The sequence below is a fragment of the Doryrhamphus excisus genome, chromosome 2, assembly GCF_030265055.1.
Source record: "Doryrhamphus excisus isolate RoL2022-K1 chromosome 2, RoL_Dexc_1.0, whole genome shotgun sequence".
In the NCBI taxonomy this organism is placed as follows: domain Eukaryota; kingdom Metazoa; phylum Chordata; class Actinopteri; order Syngnathiformes; family Syngnathidae; genus Doryrhamphus; species Doryrhamphus excisus.
This window is the reverse complement of record NC_080467.1, coordinates 16,752,603-16,773,763: the sequence shown is the minus strand read 5'-3', so window position 1 is coordinate 16,773,763 and position 21,161 is coordinate 16,752,603. Positions and strand designations below refer to the sequence as shown.

General features: G+C 42.0%; 2 protein-coding genes across 5 annotated transcripts in view; both read right to left on the bottom strand.

The window, feature by feature from the left end:
* whrna (whirlin a) overlaps nucleotides 1–21,161 on the bottom strand; it is a 160,521-nt gene that overhangs the window by 121,545 nt on the left and 17,815 nt on the right. The gene's annotated exons all lie outside the window — the stretch shown is intronic.
* Nucleotides 13,924–19,762, bottom strand: LOC131119987 (uncharacterized). Its single transcript, XM_058064927.1, has 2 exons — nucleotides 14,992–19,762; nucleotides 13,924–14,914 (listed from the first exon to the last, which is right to left on the bottom strand). The coding sequence occupies exons 1-2, from the start codon at nucleotides 15,893–15,895 to the stop codon at nucleotides 14,775–14,777; spliced, it is 1,044 nt and encodes a 347-aa protein (XP_057920910.1). The 5' UTR covers nucleotides 15,896–19,762; the 3' UTR covers nucleotides 13,924–14,774.

Here is a 21,161-nt window from a genome sequence, read left to right as displayed (position 1 = left end):
CATGTGAATGCTGATTTACATGCAAGTGTATTATTGATGGACATGCATAGTATTTAGGTTTGTAGCTCATCAGTAAAAGCGTCGGACTGTTGTTGTTGTTGAGTAGCGTACAGGAATATAAAAACTCTACAAGTTCCCAGACATTTACAGTCACGTACCCCAATTTAATTTGAATACACTTGAATACACTAAGGCACATATGGACAAACAACCATTCACACTCACATTCATACCTATGGACAATTTGGAGTCGCCAATTAACCTAGCATGTTTTTGGAATGTGGGAGGAAACCGGAGTACGCGGAGAAAAGCCACGCATGCACAAGGAGAACATGCAAACTCCACACAGAGATGGCCGAGGGTGGAATTGAACTCGGGTCTCCCAGCTGTGAGGCCTGCGTGCTAACCACGCCCTGAAGTTAATTATTTGATTTATATTATTTCTTATGGGAACAATGTACTGGGTTAGAGTATGTTTCAGTTACAGTCGGACCTTAATGACGTTAACCAAGGTTCCACTGTATGACATAACATAACAAATATAAAGATATATAGGATACACACTCCACTTAAGCTGATATATAATAAGCATAACATGACAGGCAAACTAGTGGTTAGCGCGCAGACCTCACAGCTAGGAGACCAGTTTTCAATTCCACCCTGTTCTCGGCATGTTCTCCCGTGCATGCGAGGGTTTTCTCCAGGTAGTCCGGTTTCCTCCCACATTCCAAAAACATGCTAGGTTAATTGGCGACTCCAAATTGTCCATAGGTATGAATGTGAGTGTGAATGGTTGTTTGTCTATATGTGCCCTGTGATTGGCTGGCGACCAGCCCAGGGTGTACCCCGCCGTGGGATGGGCTCCAGCAACCCCCGCGACCCTCGTGAGGAAAAAGCGGTAGAAAATGAATGAATGAATACACTTTGAATACATTTTTTTTGGTAACCTTTTTGTCCACTCTTTGAGAACAGTTACATCTTCAATGAAGGTAAAAGCAACCTTAAATGTTCTTTCATTCATCATTTATATGCATTTGAAATAGCTTTATGCGAGAGTCAATCACTGATGACATCATAGACGTGCGACAAAGCAGAGGATGCTCACGCAAGACGCTCGGCATCTTGTACGCTACTTGATAAATGTACGTAAACCAAGGCAACATTTTTTACCCTAACTGAAACACATGCAAACAAAGGTTTTATTTATTTTACTGTATTCTATAATGTATTGTAAATTGCAGTACATGTCATATTTTGCTATAGAGTGATAATGGTGAAGTGCTGAACAATACCTGTTATGGTATATACTGGTAACATTACAAATAATGATGATTTTAAACAATCAAACTTGCATAGTTTAAATAATCCCTAAATGATAGGATAGAGTGCTCATTCTTCACATACCCATTTGTCATGTCAGGTATATTATCAGTAGCCACTCATTGAAGGGGAAAGTTTACCAATCACGATAAAGCAGTATCTGTCCAAAGGGTTGGTTAACATTGATGTCTGTTAGAAGTACAACATTTTCTAACATTGTCTTGTTGTTGGATGAGCAACAAGTGGTTGCTTTTGTAAATATCACCTGCTTTGGGCTGTGTGTGTGGGTGCTGGGATTTACAAGTCTCCCTGAATGCAGCGACAACTTGCGCACATGAATGCGCCATTTTAGAAAAAGCCACAGCAGCACTGATTGCAGTTTGCTACTTTTGAAGTGTCCATGATCTGACTGGGATCTTTCCATGGTGTCCCAACTCTAAAAGAACCACTACCCGCTTCTTAATAGTAATAAAACTCAGGTTTTACACCAATATGAACAAAATATTCAAGATGAAATTAAAGTTAATGCACTAATCATTCAGCGCGCAGACCTCACAGCTAGGAGACCAGGGTTCAATTCCACCCTGTTCTCGGCATGTTCTCCCGTGCATGCGAGGGTTTTCTCCGTGTACTCCGGTTTCCTCCCACATTCCAAAAACATGCTAGGTTAATTGGTGACTCCAAATTGTCCATATGTATGAATGTGAGTGTGAATAGTTGTTTGTCTATATGTGCCCTGTGATTGGCTGGCGACCAGTCCAGGGTGTACCCTGCCTCTCGTCCGAAGACAGCTGGGATAGGCTCCAGCACCCCCCGCGACCCTCGTGAGGAAAAACCGGTAGAAAATGAATGAATGAATGAATGATGCACACAGAGCAAGGAACGACTTGCCGCTCTGTCTCCTTCCTGCTGCTGTCTCCTCACACTGTGAGGCGTTCAGGTGCACTCGTAATTTTGAGTGTTAGACGCTAATTTTTTTTCTTTCTTATTCATGTACACACTATGGCAATTGATGTATCACTGGGGGTACGCGTACCCCACTTTGGGAACCACTGCTCTACAACGTCCAAATGCATCACTTCTCGACAAACTCGACACAAACATGTGTCTTATGTCTCTCGAGTGGCAGTGCGTTAAAGAAACAACCTATAATGCGCATTTTGGTCCCAAACTGCTCAACTGTTACGACATCATTAAGGACAAAGATTATTGAAATCTAATGAATGCTAAAGAAGTCATGGATGGATTCCATGTGTTGACATCTTCTAGGGGCAAAAAGGATAAAGTCAACCAGAGAGAGTCTCTTGCTTTGTGTTATGACATTTTCTGAGATGCCTGTGTCAACAAGGCAACACACACACACACACACATATCCCAAACACCTGCCTGGAGACACGTGACACCTCTAGGAGGAAAGGAAAGGTTGCATGAGAGGACCTGTTGGTAAGCTTCAACTAGACATCTCTTGTTGGCGCTCCTTGACTTCATGCTTGTTGAGCTGGAGTGCAAACACAACCCATTTAGTAATGTGCACAGGAAATGCACATTATTTATTTCTGACAGCCCACCACAATCAAATTAGGCAAAAGCCACGGGCACCCATAATCAATAACTTCATGTTCTGTTGTTAAATCAGGTTTAAAGCTGTGTTTTATCCACCCACACACAAAACTGAGTTGTGTATCTTTGTGTCCATTATGCAAATTAGCCACATGTACATTTCAGACCTGTGGGAGACACTGCACTGTATATACTGTTTAGAACAGTGATTTTCAACCACTGTGCCGCGGCACACTAGTGTACCTTGAGAAACCGTCAGGTGTGCCGAGAGGAATTATCCAATATCACTTTTTATAGTAAACATTGATTAATCATCATTTGCAAATATTATGTCAATAGCCATGAATATATGGACCCAAATATTCCAATTGCATTTGGTATATTTGCTAAAACGGAAAGAATTGAACGGGGATGGAATATTCCTTTAACCAATCCGATTGAGGTATCTTGTACCCGCTCAAACGGAAAGTTGTCAGTTCTTCTTCATCTTGTTTTTCTTCTTCTGTTGTTTATTGGCGGTTGGCAAGCAGCTTTCGTATGCATTAGCGCCATCTGTGGAACAGAATCTAAACCCTTCTATACTTTATTCACAAGTGCAGTTTTATTAAAAAAGAAAATATATATCTATATAAAACATGTCCTTTCCCTCACAAGGGTCACAGGGAGTGCTGGAGCCTATCCCAGCTGTCTTTGGCGAGAGGCGGGGCACACCCTGGACTGGTGGCCAGCCAATCACAGGGCACATATAGACAAACAACCATTCACACTCACATTCATACCTATGGACAATTTGGAGTCACCAATTAACCTAGCATGTTTTTGGAATGTGGGAGGAAACCGGAGTACCCGTAGAAAACCCACGCATGCACGGGGAGAACATGCAAACTCCACACAGAGATGGCCGAGGGTGGAATTGAACCCTGGTCTCCTAGCTGTGAGGTCTGCGCGCTAACCACCAGACCGCCGTGCCGCTCTGTCCCAAGTTTAATTATAAAATATTAGCAAGATTGAATTTGATCTTTTCCTGTTTAAATTTATCCCGGGTGCGTTCTTTCAGCGCATGCTCAGATATGACGTAACACGCAGATCCAGGCGTGCTTCAGTTTTAAAAATGGAGGCCAGCAATCGGCACTGGACGAAGCAAAGTTTGTTTTTGATTCAAACTAAATTTCAAGACTGGACAGACGAAAAACTGGCAATACAGAGTTATTCCAACAAGTGAAAGAAAAAATTTGGGGAAGCCGGTATCACGTGATGTTGATGTTTACGTTTTACTGGGCATGCCCTAATGACTATTCTGTTTGATTTTCACGGCGCATGTAGACAAGAGATTGGAATATTCCTTTCCATGGATACCATTGTTTCCCGAAAGGTCATTCGGAAAGAGAAAAAGTGGTCATGTAAAAACGTGGCTACTGTGGAGTGTCTGTGGTGTAAAGACTGGCAGAGCAATGTAATATTGGTCCGTGTGGCAACACCAACTTGTTCCTCCGATAGACTTATTGATGCACGTGTGAGGTTGTGGTGAAATTTTGTAACATTTTTGGTTAGTGGTGTGCCACAAGATTTTTCCAATGTAAAAAACGCGCCGTGGCTTAAAAAAGGTTGAAAAACACTGGTTTAGAATATAAGGGCCTCTTGTTAGCACTCGGTTCCACCATCATCCACTCCTAAGAATGATGTCTGCCCTCCTTTTGTCATGTAACAGTGTGCTTTAAAATGTGAGCCATGAGGCTGGAACCCGTGGGTGTACAACATGAAAAACAGGGGCCATTGGAAGACAGGTATGACAGGATGTAGCAGATGGAACTGACACTGTGATAATGAGAATGAGTAAGACTAAAATATAATTAATCAACCAGGGTTTCATAGTTATTGCTGCAGGCTACATTTTCATCTGAGTAGTTTTCCTTGAGGGAAAATTTGGACAGTTTTTGATTTTTTGAGTTTTCTCAAATAGGGAACACAGTAACAAGGTACCACAAAAGCTGCGTGCTGCTACTCAACCATTTAGTAATATAATAATTATGATTAATCCGCTACTGTGATGCATCAATGTATATCCCTATGATCCAACTCCATCAATCTGTGTTTATTTGAAACTCTGTTTAAGTCATACTTATGGGGACAACATGCAAAGTAAGGACGTTTTGTGTGATCGGGAGGATAATCAGCACCAAAAAAAGACTCTGCTGCCATCGGTCAATGCAGGTGAGAAAGTTTCAACACCAAAATTGAAGATACCATAGCACATTCATTTGCTGAGGAATTTACATAAATCACCTTTGGATGCGACATGCAGGTTTGGATTTAATGTAAATAATTCATCATGGCAAGCTATATATCTGTTATTCCTGACTTGACATTGCATTTTCTTCCATCTGATATATTTTCGATGCCGCTTATCCTCATTAGGATCGCGTGGGTGTGCTGGAGCATCCAGCTGACTTCGAGTGAGAAGCAGGGTACACCCTGGACCGGTCGTCAGTCAATCACAGGACACATATAGACAAACAACCATTCACACTCACATTCATACCTATGGACAATTTGGAGTGGCCAATTAACCTAGCATGTTTTTGAAATGTGGGAGGAAACCGGAGTACCCGGAGAAAACCCACGCATGCACGGGGAGAACATGCACACTCCACACAGAGATGGCAGAGGGTGGAATTAAACTCGGGTCTCCTAGCTGTGAGGCCTGACCTCACAGATCGTTCATGGTGCATTGGTTATATGTTGTGGTCATTGGGTCTCAGGCATCACAAATTGTGTGTAAACAATCGAGAAAAACTGTAATGGCAGTAGACTTTGTTGGTTCTGTTGGTTCCCACCAATAGGAGATTGTTATTTTGTTTCCCCAGCAAAGACCCACCACTGACCCACTGTTTTAGAGATGATATCAACAGAGGACGCACTGAGGACTGAACCGGATAGTTGTGATGGTTGGATTGTGTTAAAAAAAAGATTGAACCCAATCCGTCCCTTACGGTCCTTCTCTCATTCCACTTTTTCCACTTGTCCATGGCTACAATCCATTAATACCTTAATACCATCCCATCTCAAGCATAAACAATCCAAAGATTGAAACTGTTGTTGTCCTTTCAACCTGTAGTCAATTATGTGTCTGCATCTGGTTTTCAGTCTTTAAGCAAACCACCTTGTCCTGGGCTCTAATCCCAACACGATCAGCAGCTTATCTTCAGCCTGTCTGCATTAGGTTTAAAATAATGCCCCCCCCTTCCACTCCCTAAATTACCGCTGCCACAAATCAACAGAGCTTTGACGAATCACTGATGTTTGACGCGTTAGCGATATTAGCTGCAGCGTCACCCCCCCACATGCTGTGGGTCGAATGAGGGTGAATGATGTGACGCCTTCCATACTGTACTTTGGTCTTCAATCTTCCTAAGACCCAGGACTCTCACAGAATAATTGCCTCTGTATGGCAGGGCGGGCAGGGATCATCCGCAAAAGCAAGTGATTTAAAAGGGGGGGCTAAAGTGTGGATTTTCAAATGATTAACTATCTGAAATGGATGTTTATCAACGTTACGTAATTTCAGATTCACTTGAACAATTTACAATTACGCAGAATCCGATTACATAAGAGAGGGGACAGGAATATATCAAGGTCTTGTCTATCTGCTACGCTGGAAATTAAACTAAGACATGAAACACGAGGTGCAGCAAATGCATAGTTTTGCTTTTACAGTTTTTCTCGATTGTTTAAACACATTTTCTGAAAGGATGCCTCATATTCTCAGAACTCTACACACAAATCCAAAAATCACTCACACATTTCTGAAAACCCCTGCTTTCTCCTGCAAAATGAAACTTTACATCCAAAAGAGTCTTCATTCTTCTCAAAATGGTGTTTTGTCTCCAAATGACGCACACAAACCACTATATGAACAAACATTTATATGAACCAGTTGAACACTGATGTGCTCAGTGTAAAACACCGTGATTACATCATATTCATCATGACTCGGGCCTTTTTGTGTTCAGTGTGACACTTCTTGCAAAATGTTTTAGAATTGTTTTTAGGTTTTTTTGGTATTTTTTTGACTCAGAACACAAAATTACACAGAAATATGTATTTTTATTTTTCACAGAAAAAACAATCTACGAAGTGTTCATCACAGCCAACGCAAAGTTCGACATACAGTGGTCTGCATCTAAATGTATACAGCTTCAGTTAAAGAAATAATAATAATCATAAAGAAAAAATCAATCAATAACAAAGCAAAAGACTATGCTGCATCACGTCTTCTGTTTGGGTCAGGCCACAGCACCTCATCTACATCACATGCAAGGTTTTCTCTGGCCAAGCAGCGGGGGAAATATCGCCTAGCATGGCGAATCCAGCCATGGAAAGCATCCGCTGGAATCTCTCCACATGCATCTTCCATAGCTTGGAGAAGGGGATTGTGTGTTTGTGGATTTCTGACCCTTTGCCCAGCCTCCCTCATTGTTAGACCGCTAATTGTAAAAATGTATGACAGGTGTTTACCCATGTGATGAGTCAGTGTGAATAATAGGAATATTCATTTGACTGTTTTGAGTGGCATTGTGTTCTTTGTGAAAACAAGAAGTTTACTTCATGAAAATTGTGCCAAAAATCAGAGAATTGTGTGTAGTGTTTTGAATAAAGTGTGTTGTAGATCTGCAGTCTGAGTGTAAAGCAGGAATTGTGCTTATAGTTTAGCAGACTTAGTTCATGGTAGTTTAGCAAGAACACAAACTGTTACCAAGACATACTTCAACTCAAGATCCCTTAAATCAGGGGTTGGCAAACTTTTTGACTCGTGGTCTGCTTTGAGTTAATAGAACTTAAATACTTTTGTTGCAACCGGCGGGCTGCATGTGGCCGTATTTTGCTCACCCCTGCCCTACATAGCCTAGAACTATTCGCATCATGCGAGGTGACCTTATAGGACCTGAAATAAATAGCATTGACAATGATGTCATATGCTTTGTTCCAATTAGGACAACATTTCGATCCATTTTCTACCGCTTATCCTGTCCAGGGCGGACACAACCCTGGACCAGTTACCGGTCAATCAGAGGGATAACACGGCAATAAATGCAATAAAACCGTATAATATAGTGCGTCTTCTACCTCCCGTTCCTTCGTGTCAACAAGCCTAATTCTAGCTGTTAAAGTGCGACAGACCAGACAAATAAAACAATGAACCTTCCAAATGCTCATTAATATTCAAATCCTACCGCCTTCAGTCTCATAATCCTGTGACATTTGGATGGTTCCTAAAATACCCAACAAGCTCAATTCATACATAAATCCATTTAGACGGCAGGGCAAGTCTCCTCCATCAATCTTCATTCACTTTCATTGAAAATGAGCCATTGTTCCATAATACCATTTTAACAATGTCATGTTGTCTCCTCGCTGGTCATTTTTTTTAACTGTCCAGTCATGATAATGACTCAAAAAGCTCAAAAATGAAGGCAGAGGAAAGTCACTCCATCAACCAAAGGCAAGGTTTAGAGTGGCTACTGATAATATACCTGACATGACAAATGGGTATGTGTTCTGGCTGCGACTGAAGAATGAGCACTCTATGCTATCATTTAGGGGATTGTTTAAACCAGGGGTCTCAAACACGCGGCCCGCGGGCCAAATGTGGCCCGCAGGACATTAGTTTGAGGCCCTCGCCTTGATATGAAAGTTTAATGTTAGTGCGGCCCGCGCAAGTTTGATATGGATGCTGTATGGTATCATGTACCCAGAAAAAATCATTACGTTTGATTAATGTTCATGTTAAAGGTTAAATAACTGTTAAAAGTTATCCTCCCTATCCGCGTGGAAGTGGTAAGTTTTTGGCTATTTAAGTTTAAAGGAAATAACCTGAAGGCTACCGTTTAAGTCACTAGCTCTCTAGTTAGCATGTGTCTCAAGACCCTGCAGTTGTGCAATATGTTGTAAATACAAAAAGTATAAATGTGACTATAGTCGTGTTTTGTCATGTCTACAGGGCTCTAATAATGCTTTGTTATTTTTAATCTGAAAAAAATAATTTGTCTACCCACCAACTATATGTGGTGTCTTAAGTTTTTATTATTTGCCGTTTTATTATTATTATTATATTTATTTATTACTGATTGATTTTCTTTCTTCAGTGGAATGTTGTATCAGAGCTTTTATTGTAGAAAATCGGAACCAAAGCACTGAAAGTTTGTATATTTTTTCTGTTTTTAATAAATGTTTTTAATTTTTTTTTTTTTTTGGAAAACCTCATGCGGCCCAGCCTTGCCCAGACCCTAGCTCCAGTGGCCCCCAGGTAAATTGAGTTTGAGACCCCTGGTTTAAACTATGCAAGTTCAATTGTTTAAAATCACCATTATTTGCAATGTTACCAATATATACCATAACAGGTATTGTTCAGCACTTCACTTCACTCTATAGCCAAATATGACATATACTGCAATTTACAATACATTGGGGATCACAATATATGAAAATATGAGCTGGAAACCTCATATTACAAATATACAACATAAGGTGGCCAGAAATATTTCAGTATTTCAGAACAAAGCAAAATTTGTTCTCAATCAGAAATCACTCCACACTCTTTATTGCTCTCTGATTCTACCATATCTTACTTATTGTGTGGAAATATGGGCTAATAACTATAAAAGCAATCTTCACTCGCTAAATGTACTGCAAAAAAGGTCAGTAAGGATAATTCATAATGCCGCCTACAGAGAACATACTAACTCCTTATTTCTAAAATCACAAATACTTCAACTTGCTGATATAGTTCATCTTCAAACAGCTAAAATATTGCATAAGGCTAAAAACAACCAATTACCTAAAAATGTCATCCAATACTTCTCTACAAGAGAGGAGAAATATGATCTCAGGGAAGAAGTACATTTGAAACACTTCTATGCTAGGACTACGTTAAAAAGCCATAGCATTTCAGTATGTGGAATCAAACTATGGAATGGATTGAGTAAGGACCTCAAACAATGCACAACGATGAGCCAATTCAAGAAACAATACAAGCAGTTGATGTTTGCTAAATACAAGGATGAAGACAGGGCTCTACGTTAAAAACAAAAATGACTTGCCCATGGGGAATCCTTAAGGTGAGAACTACTTGCCCGAACTTGCCCCATGTAAAATGAAAAGACTGCCATAATGATATCATATATCAATATATGCTGATAATTCATCAGATAATAGTACTGATGCATTGTATTTGGAGGAATGTCTGAAAATTTGTGGAGATGTATGTTAACATGGCAAGCCATGCTACCTTACACATGGTAGTCGTAGTAAGCAGTGATATTTATAAGTTGTGCACCACAATGAAACATTTGACACATTTGTGTACTAGTAAAGTGTTTTTAATCCAGAAAAAAATGCTCAATGGTCAAACAATAATTTGTGAAGCAAAGGTGAGAAAAATACACAGAGAAATGAAACCGCTAGATTTTGTAGCTTGTGCAAAATCAGCACTTGGTATTGGATCTAATCGGTGGTGTTTCATTGTGACCACTTCAAATTGTCACAGCAACGTGATTCACTCACCTGTGCCATCATTTGATTTGCTGCCGCTAATAAAATACTTGTTTAGGAGGCACTGGTTCATCACTTTTTGCTGTTTTCCTTCACAAGTTGTTGAAGAATTAGACCATGTTGGCAGGGACGCCATGATAGATGTTTTCCTAGTAAAACGATCGCTGATTGGTTGATCGCGAACAAGAACGGGTGTGGGTAAAACGCGGATTGTGGATTACGGACCGCGGTCTAAAAAAACGATTCTGATTGGTCCATTTCAAGATTTGAAAGGATTGGTTTGCAAATTACCACCGGAATTACGCAGTCCATGTTTTACCAACACCCAACAAGAACCGCTTTAAAAAAACTCTTGGCAGTACAGCATGCTAAAATGCACTTGCCCGACGGGAATATTAATGATTGGATTTACTTGCCCGAATTTTGTTTTAACTTGCCCCGGGCCATCGGTACAACGTTATTGTCGAGCCCTGGAAGAGTCTTGAACCAGTCATGATGTGCTATACATATCAAATCAAATCAAATCAAATCAACTTTATTTGTAGAGCACTTTTCCTGCAAGGAGATGCGACACAAAGTGCTTTCCAGAATTAAAACAATTACCACAATTAAAAAGGAAAACAATGAAGAAAAAAGAAAGCCCCTCCTTCCCACCCTCCATACTAGACCCACACACACACACACACCCATCCACCCACACACACACACACGCAAGCACACAATCACCCACATTAGGGAGACATGGCATGGTACTGAGGAACAAGGAAACGCCACCTTTGGGGCCGTCCACACTGGGAGAAGCTGCAGGCCGTGCCATCGGAGGACCAGCACCCGGGCCCTCCGACTCCGTTAGACGGGCGGACCCCCACATTAAAAGGGAGGAACCCCCCAGCCGGCCGTGTCGAAGGGACCCAAGGATGGCACCCCCTCAGCATACCCAGACAGCCCCCAGTGTGGAGGACCCCCCTGAGGAAACACTGGAGCTGGAGCTAAAAACTAAGACCATAAAATAGGACTAAAAGATAAAACATAACACTGGAGTTAAAAACTGAAGATTAAGAGCATAAAATAGGACTAACAAGATAAAAACAAAACACTGAAGTTAAAAGGTGAAGAATAAGAACATAAAATAGGACTAAAAAGATGAAAACATAATAAAAGCTTAACAATATTAGTTAAAAGCCTGATTAAAAAGGTGCGTCTTTAATCTTCTTTTAAAAATATCAACAGTCTCCACAGTCCTGAGGCTCTCCGGCAGGCTGTTCCACAGGTGGGGGCCATAGTGGCTAAATGCTGCCTCACCGTGGGTTTTTGTTCTGGGTTTTGGTTTCGCTAAAAGGCCAGTGCCGGAGGACCGCAGGGACCGCGGGGGTTGATATGGTAAAAGCAGATCAGATAAATAAGAAGGGGCAAAGCCGTTAAGACATTTAAAAACCAGTAAGAGAATCTTAAAATCGATCCTGAAGCGGACGGGGAGCCAATGCAGCGACTTTAAAACCGGTGTAATGTGCTCCCGCCCTCTGGTCCTCGTCAGCACACGTGCGGCTGAGTTCTGTAATAATTGGAGATTTAAAATACTTTTTTTGGGAAGACCAGAGAGCAGGGCATTACAGTAATCTAAACGACAGGATATAAAAGCATGCATTAGCACCTCCGTGCTGGCCTGAGAGAGAAACGGGCGGACTCTGGCTATGTTCTTAAGGTGATAAAAACCTATTTTTGTTATATTTTTAATATGTGGGATAAAATTTAGCTCAGAGTCAAAAATCACGCCCAAATTTTTGACAGAGTCGGCTAGTTTAATATCCTGTAATTTTGGTAAAAGTTTCTCTCTCTGGCCTTCAGGACCTATGACTAAAACCTCAGTTTTGTCCTGGTTGAGCTGCAGGAAATTCTCTGCCATCCATGACTTAATGTCTACAATGCAGTTAAAAAGGGCATCAAGTGGCCCTGAGTCATCAGGAGACACGGCGATGTATAGCTGTGTATCATCAGCATAACTATGGAAGCTGATGCCGTGCCTCCTGATCACGTCCCCAAGGGGAAGCATGTACAGATTAAAAAGGAGTGGACCTAAGATTGAGCCTTGAGGAACCCCACATTCAATTTCATGGGTTCCTGAGGAACATGTATCCATACTTACATAAAAACATCGGCCTGTGAGATAAGAACAAAACCAGTTAAGAACAGTACCAGAGAGGCCGACCAGGTATCTAAGTCTATTTAATAAAATGTGATGGTCCACTGTATCAAAAGCAGAGCTTAGATCCAGTAGAACCAAGACTGTGAGGTTCTTGTTATCCAAATTCCACCTGATGTCGTTTAAAATCTTTACAAGTGCTGTCTCGGTACTGTGGTTCCTCCTAAAGCCAGACTGATGTTTCTCTAAAATGCTATTTCTGTTTAAAAAGTCATTAAGTTGGTAAAAAACCAGTTTTTCTAAAATTTTACTTAAAAACGGCAAGTTGGATACGGGTCGGTAATTATTAAGATTGTTGGGATCTAAATTGCTCTTCTTCAGAAGGGGCTTCACCACCGCCGTTTTGAAGGCGGTGGGGAAGACACCCGTCTGAAGAGAGCAATTCAAGATGTTTAAAAACTGCTCCTCAAAGAATCCATAAAGTGATTTTAAAAGTGATGTGGGAATTGGATCTAAAAGGCAGGTTGTTGGGCTTACTTGGGAGAAAACTCGACCAAGTGTCCTTGCATCAACCAGGGCAAAACTCTCCAGTCTCTCCTCAGGCAAGGACAACAGTCCAGGTGTGGTAACAGAAAAAACTTTCTGGGGTAACAGGCAGGATCTGATGTCCTTGATTTTAGTTCTGAAGTGGTCTGCAAAGTTTTCACAAAGATCGTCTGTTGGTGTCTTAAAAACTTTATTAAAATTTGTGCCTGTTAAAATATTAAAGGTGGAGAAGAGGAACCGGGGATTGTTTTTATGGTTGGAAATGAGTTGTGAGAAATGGGAAATTCGTGCCTTTTTTACTGTATTATTGTAGGTTTTGAGTTGTTGACATAAAATCTCGTAATGAACTGTCAATTTAGTTTTTCTCCATCTTCTCTCAGCACTCCTGCATTTTCTTTTCAGTTTATTGATCTCATCGTTATTTCTCCACGGGGGTGTAGGTTTCCTTTTTATTGTTTTTGTTACAAGTGGAGCTACTGAGTCCAGAGTTGACTTCAGTTTACTGTTAAAATTATCAACGATAAAATCACAAGGTGCAGGTAAAATTTCAGCAGGAGTGCTCTGTAAAATCTCAATAAAATTTGCAGCCACTTCAGAAGTTAGATAGCGTCTCCTCACTGTTCTCACCGGGGCCTCCTCCTGGTTAAAACTGGTGATGCTAAAAAATACACAGTAGTGGTCGGACATAGCCAGGTCAACAACAGAGGACACACCGATGGACAGGCCATGGGTTATGACCAGGTCCAGGGTGTGTCCTCTGTTGTGAGTTGGCTGTGTGACGTGCTGCTTAAAATCAAGACAATTTAAAAGGTTAAAAAACTCTCTGGATATTGGATCCGAGGTGTCATCAACATGTAGATTAAAATCACCAGATAATAAAATCCTGTTATAAGAAGTGTGAATGATTGATAAAAATTCCGAGAATTCACTAATAAAAGAACTAGAGTGATGGGGTGGTCTGTATACAGTGACACAAAGAATCGGAGGGCTGCTAAAAGTAAAGGCATGGTGCTCAAATGACTTGTAACTGTTAAAATACACTCCATTTGAGGTCAGTGAGTCATTTGTGATGGATGCCGTCCCACCTCCTCTTTTACCCTCTCTAGTAGAATATAAAAAATTAAAATTTGGTGGGCAGGCCTCAGTGAGAACAACGGATGCGTCAGTACCAAGCCATGTCTCAGTTAAAAGAAGACAGTCTAACTTATTATCTAAAATCATATCATTCATTAAAAAGGTTCTATTTAAAAGAGAGCGGACATTAAAAAGTGCTACATTGATGGTGACAGGTGGCTTGTTGATCATGGAGGTGGGGTATGGGTGTCTATTGAGTGGTCGGAGGTTATGAGGGTTCACAGGGTGAGTATGGCGGTGTCTGATGTGTCGATATAGTGTAATGATTACTGGAATGGAAGTAGTGTTGATGTAAGTTTGAGGTCCAAGTCCAGTATTATGTGTATGGTAGTCAGAGGTGGAACTGAGTGAATAGGAGCATGGACCTGGGGGACATCAATCAGAGTGGGACAGAGCAACAGGTGTGGGTTTGGGGATGATACCATGTTGAAGGCCAAAAGTCAGGTTGGATGAGAGCATGCGGGCACCTCCTCTGTTAAGATGAAGCCCGTCAGGTCCAAAGAGGTGTCGTCTCTCCCAGAAAACATCAAAGTTGTTGATGAAGCCGACGTGGTGGGAGTTGCAGGCAGAGGAGAGCCAGGTGTTGAGACTCAGCAGACGGCTGAATCTGCCGATCCCTCTGCCGCAGGTGGGGGTGGGGCCAGAAATAAAAACAGTCACTTTGGACTGTGAAATGGAATTAAAAAGGTGTCTAAAGTCCTGTTTTAAAAGTTCGGACTGTTGCCTGGCGATGTCGTTCGTACCTGCGTGGATAATAATCCTTTTCGCCTGCGGATGAGAGTTCAGGATGTCTGGTATTTTCCCGGTTACGTCGGAAACGGTGGCTCCGGGGAACGACAAAGTTAACGCCTCCCTCATGCGGACATGCCTCACAATGGAGTCCCCGATGACCAGGGTTGTCGGAGCGGCCGCTCGGTCTTCAGGGGAACAGGCCAGCTCAGCCACCCCACCACCCAAACCAGGGCCCCGTGTGTGATACCTCGCCAGGTGGGAAGAGCGGGACGAGTGGGACGAGTGGTGGCGCACCGCATCCCTCACGAGCTGCTTACGCCGAGTTGCGGAGCGGGTCGGCTCCTGTGCCGGCAGACGGCTCCCTGTTGGACACCCACCAACCGGAGGGCTGCTGGCCGTGAGTGGAGGGAAGGTTGTGGTGTCCGTCAGCGGGGGCATGGTGCCTGTGGCCACAGCAACAGATGTTGACTCTTGGTGTGGGTCCCGGGTCGCCGGCTTTTCGCTCACGGACAGAGCCGTGTATTTATTGGAGAGCGGTAACGGAGGAGAAGCAGCCCCGCCGTGAGTCCCGCTCGGAGCCCTCTTCCGCCCGCGGACAACCACTTCGGTCCAGGGGGTCCCCTTGTTTGGAGTGGAGCAGGCGGGCCGCCGACAGGGGGAGGACGGGTCCCAAAGAACCGTTTGCCCGAGCACGGAGGTGGTGTTCGGCGGAGCGAACTCACCGAATCGAGAGGTCTCCAGCCAGTTGGTCAGCGTCGGGAAACGGGTCTTGAGGGAGATCAGCACTGAATCCTTCCTCTGGAGTTCATTTGACATCCGCTCGATGTCCTCGAGAAGGTGAGCGATCTTCTCGTATGCTTTGTTCAGCATTTGTTCCAACTTTCCCGGCGAGTCGGCAGCGTCCAATGTTGGCATAATGAGGTACAAGCGTCACAGCTAAAAAGTTAGCTAGCTACGTTAGCTTCCACGGCTAACGACTGGGGCCACCACCAAGCCACCTCTGTCTCGCGCCGAGCGTCACCAAATGTGGAGATGTGATTCAAAAAGAAAAAAAAAGGTTTTAAAAGATTTAAAAGTCAAGGATAAGCGGTAAAAAGCGTTAACACTGCACTTGAACACAGCGACGGCAACGGAGCAACAGTTGCTAGCGACAGTCACATGACCCGCTTATCACGCTTAACCTGCCGCCGAGTCTCGCCCTTGACCTACATATCACTATATTGACACTTACTATGGTACACATTATGTCATTGGATGGTCATATCACCATCATCATCACCATCATCATTATTATTATTATGGAAAGCAGGAAGTGAACAAATGTAACAGTTACTGATTGTAAAAGTACCAGATGGAGGGGTAGGATTTAATAAGCTTTGCTTCTTCCTACTCCTTTTGGACATGTGGAACTGGGAACTGATTATGGGATGCACTCAATTGTAATCTGATGCATGTTCAAATGAAATAAAACCATTACCATTACCATTTCCATTATAGAATACAGTGAAATAAATAAAACCTTTGTTCGCATGTGTTTCAGTTAGAGTAAAAAATGTAGTCCCAAATTTTGCCTTGGTTTACATACATTTACCAGGTAGCGTACAAGACGCCGAGCGTCCCACGTGAGCATCCTCTGCTTTGTCACACGTCTATGATGTCATCAGTGATTAACTCTCAAAAATTCTCATAAACAATTATAGTTTTACACGCATAAAGCTATTTCAAATGCATATAAATGATGAATGAAAGAACATTTAAGGTTGCTTTTACCTTCATCGAAGATGTAACTGTTCTCAAAGACATCACCTTCCTCTTCAACACCACCTTCCTGTTTTGTCCTGAGTTATTTATTGAATTGTTTCTCACTCTGGACTTTGCGGTTTTGGTGCAGGATCTAAAGTATTTCTCCTCTGTCTCTGATACGGGCACTTGCATCATTCTTTGGCAACATTACAACATACTGAGGTGAGAAACATTACTGAATTCAAGAAATAACTCATGGCAAAACAGGAAGGTGGTGTTGAGGACGAAGGTGTTGATCTCTCTCCCACATTGTGTCTTTGGGAACAGTCGAGTCAAGAATCACGTTCGAATATCACAATATTACGATTACAAGTGTTAGAGGAAGATGGCTTACATCTCACTTGCAAATTGCAAGTTTACAATGCAAAGGTGAAACTACTGAGCTAGCGAGGTCTTTACTCGTGTGCCGATATCAATGAAGTGATATCAAGACATCCCTAGCAAATAACCTTGGGGATTAATACAAATAGCACTAGAAGATAAACCAAAGCTGCTTACACCAATATGTGACTGATAGAGATACAGTGGATGCATAAATACAGAATGACCTCTCCTCCTGACAGTACAGTAAAAACTGAAGAATACTGCTTTAAGTTGGCCAATAGAAGTCCAAATAAAAAATGTAATAAAATCAAAAATCAATATACGGTAATTCTCATATCAAAAACGACCACAAATATAATAATGATGATGGATTCCCTGACAATAATAGACAAATCAGCCATTCTGAACTGCTCTAATGAACACTTCACTTCTATGTTTTTATTTGAATCATTATATACATAATCACAACTAATTAGCAACACAATTACACCCCATTACCAGCTGTTGATCTTGTTGCCCAGCCTTTTAATTTCAACCCTCGAGACACAATGGAAGTTATAAATAGCTGTGATGTAACGTGACCCGAACAAATCTGCTGCAGCTGTATATAGCATGTCCATTCGTCTTTCTGTTCCATGCATGTCAGGAACAGCAAGAATACCTTCTCCATCACATGGCATAACATGGGATTTAAGTTATGTTGTACATGCAGTTTACAAAAACCTAAACGCAACACAAACTCAAAGTTGAACTCAGAGATCCAAAACTTTTCCTATTTCTTGCTATTTTCTGGCCTGTTGCATTCAGCATCCCTGATACGGTTTCTGACAGGTTGTACAGGCATTCTTTGGGTATGCAAACCGATTATTGCAGCACCTGCTTTTGGGGTTAAATTTCGTGAATATCTTTCAAGTGAACAAGATCATACAACATCAGTCTGGTTTTAGGAAAGGAGACAGAACTCTAAGTGCAACTGTCAATTGTCATTGGTGTTACTGCAGCACCAGAATGCAAAATATATGTTTGTGGTACGTTTCATTCATTGGTAAACTGATGGCAGACCATTGGTGATAATAATTCCAGTAACAACTAATACTATCATGTACTGTATTGCAATTTTTCTCGATTGTTTTCACACAATTTGTGATGCCTGAGACCCAATGACCACAACATATAACCAATGCACCAACTCCATGAACCAAGTCTGCTAAACTATAAGCACAATTCCTGCTTTACGCTCAGACTGCAGATCTACAACACACTTTTTTCAAAACATTACACACAATTCTGAGTTTTGGCACAATTTTCATGAAGTAAACTTCTTGTTTTCACAAAGAACACAATGCCACTCAAAACAGTCAAATGAATATTCCTATTATTCACACTGACTCATCACATGGGTAAACACCTGTCATACATTTTTACAATTAGCGGTCTAACAATGAGGGAGGCTGGGCAAAGGGTCAGAAATCCACAAACACACAATCCCCTTCTCCAAGCTATGGAAGATGCATGTGGAGAGATTCCAGCGGATGCTTTCCATGGCTGGATTCGCCATGCTAGGCGATATTTCCCCCGCTGCTTGGCCAGAGAAAACCTTGCATGTGATGTAGATGAGGTGCTGTGGCCTGACCCAAACAGAAGACGTGATGCAGCATAGTCTTTTGCTTTGTTATTGATTGATTTTTTGTTGATGATTATTATTATTTCTTTAACTGAAGCTGTATACATTTAGATGCAGACCACTGTATGTGGAACTTTGTGTTGGCTGTGATGAACACTTTGTACATTGTTTTACTGTGAAAAAATATATATATTTCTGTGTAATTTTGTGTTCTGAGTCAAAAAAATACCAAAAAACAATTCTAAAACATTTTGCAAGAAGTGTCACACTGAACACAAAAAGGCCCGAGTCATGATGAATATGATGTAATCACAGTGTTTTACATTGAGCACATCAGTGTTCAACTGGTTCATATAAATGTTTGTTCATATAGTGGTTTGTGTGCGTCATTTGGAGACAAAACCCCATTTTGAGAAGAATAAAGACTGTTTTGGATGTAAAGTTTCATTTTGCAGGAGAATTTAGGGGTTTTCAGAAATATGTGAGTGATTTTAGGATTTGTGTGTAGAGTTCTGAGAATATGAGGCATCCTTTCAGAAAATGTGATTAAACAATCGAGAAAAACTGTAAATGTTACCCGGTTGGGCCACCCTTAGCAACAACAACTGCAATCAACAACTTGCAATGAGTCTCTTACAGCACAGTGGAGGAATGTTGGCCCACTCATCTTTGCAGAATTGTTGTCATTCAGCCACATTGGAGGCTTTTCCAGCATGAAGCCTTTTTAAGGTCATGCCACAGCATCTCAATAGGATTCAGGTCAGGACTTTGACTAGGCTACTCCAAAGTCTTCATTTTGTTTTCATTCAGTCCATTCAGAGGTGGACTTGCTGGTTTGGATCATTGTCCTACTGAAGAACCCAAGTTGGTTTCAGCATGAGGTCAAGAACAAGATTGCCGGACATTCTCCAACAGGTTATTTTGGTGGACAGCAGAATTCATGGTTTCATTTATCACAGCAAGTTTTCCAGGTCCTGAAGCAGCAAAACAGCCTCAGACCATCACACTACCACCACCATATTTTACTGTTGGTATGATGTTCATTTTCTGAAATGCGGTTTTACACACCAAAGTTAAACATAAGGCGGCCAGAAATATTTCAGTATTGAACAAAGCAAAACTTGTTCTCAATCAGAAATCACTCCACACTCTTTATTGTATTTATTTATTTATTTATAGTATCTTTATTAACTATAAAAGCAATCTTCCCTCGCTAAATGTACTGCAAAAAAGGTAAGCAAGGATAATTCATAATGCCGCCTACAGAGAACATACTAACTCCTTATTTCTAAAATCACAAATACTTAAACTTGCTGATATAGTTCATCTTCAAACAGCTAAAATAATGCATAAGGCTAAAAACAACCAATTAGCTAAAAATGTAATCCAATACAAGAGAAGAGAAATATGGTCATATCACCTTGTACTTCGGTACGAGGTGGATTATTTAAAAAAAAAAACCTTAAACTGTATTATGGAAAGCAGGAAGTGAACAAATGTAACAGTTACTGATTGTAAAAGTACCAGATGGAGGGGTAGGATTTAATAAGCTTTGCTTCTTCCTACTCCTTTTGGACATGTGGAACTGTGAACTGATTATGGGATGCACTCAATTGTGTGACGAGGCGGCGATAGGAACCGGGTTCGGATCCCAGGATGCAGAGGACACCGTGTTCAGTTGCACTTCAAGTCTTTTAATTGGCTTACGTGACAACGAGGGGGTAACCAAGGACAACGGCATGTAAAAGGAACGAAAAGATGCCGCGGGTAAAAACCAGGAAATCAAAGTACAGGGATCGAGGGGGCCACAGGGCGTGCAGCAGGAGCAGTCCACGTCGACTGGAGGGCACCCGGGATAGTAGAAGTAGCCAGAAGGTCCGACGCGTGAGCATGTGGCGTGGAGACCAGAACAATAGCCGAGTACCCTCCAGTCGCCACAGGTGGGTATAAATGGGGGAAATGTAATGAGGAACAGCTGTGGCACGTCCTGTGGCTCCTCCCAAAGTGGGAGTGGAGAAATCTAAAAGGGACAACAGAATTAGTAAGCAATACAAACAAGGAGCATGACTATACCACCCAAGCTACCGAATCATAGTTCAGGTGGAGCGTGACAGTATTCCCCCCCTCCATCAATGGACGCCACCTGGCGGACCTCCAGGCTTGTTGGGGAACCTGCGATAGAAATCGGATATGAGGGTTTTGTCAATAATAAGTGATCTCGGGATCCATGATCGGTCCTCGGGACCGTAGCCCTCCCAGTCGATCAGAAACTGCGTTCCCCTGCCTCGGCGTCTTGCATCCAGGATGGACCTTACTGTGAACGCAGGGTGGCCGTCAACCTGCCGTGCGGGAGGTGGTGATGCAGGGGGGGGATTCAGGGCGGATGAAGCCACCGGCTTGAGTTGGGACACATGGAATACGGGGTGGCGT

Coding starts and splice junctions, on each gene's coding strand:
- LOC131119987 (XM_058064927.1), bottom strand. CDS start 15,895: ATGCCAACATTGGACGCTGCCGACTCGCCGGGAAAGTTGGAACAAATG. Junction 14,915..14,991: donor AAGGATTATTATCCACGCAG/GTACGAACGACA, acceptor TCCATTTCACAG/TCCAAAGTGACTGTTTTTAT.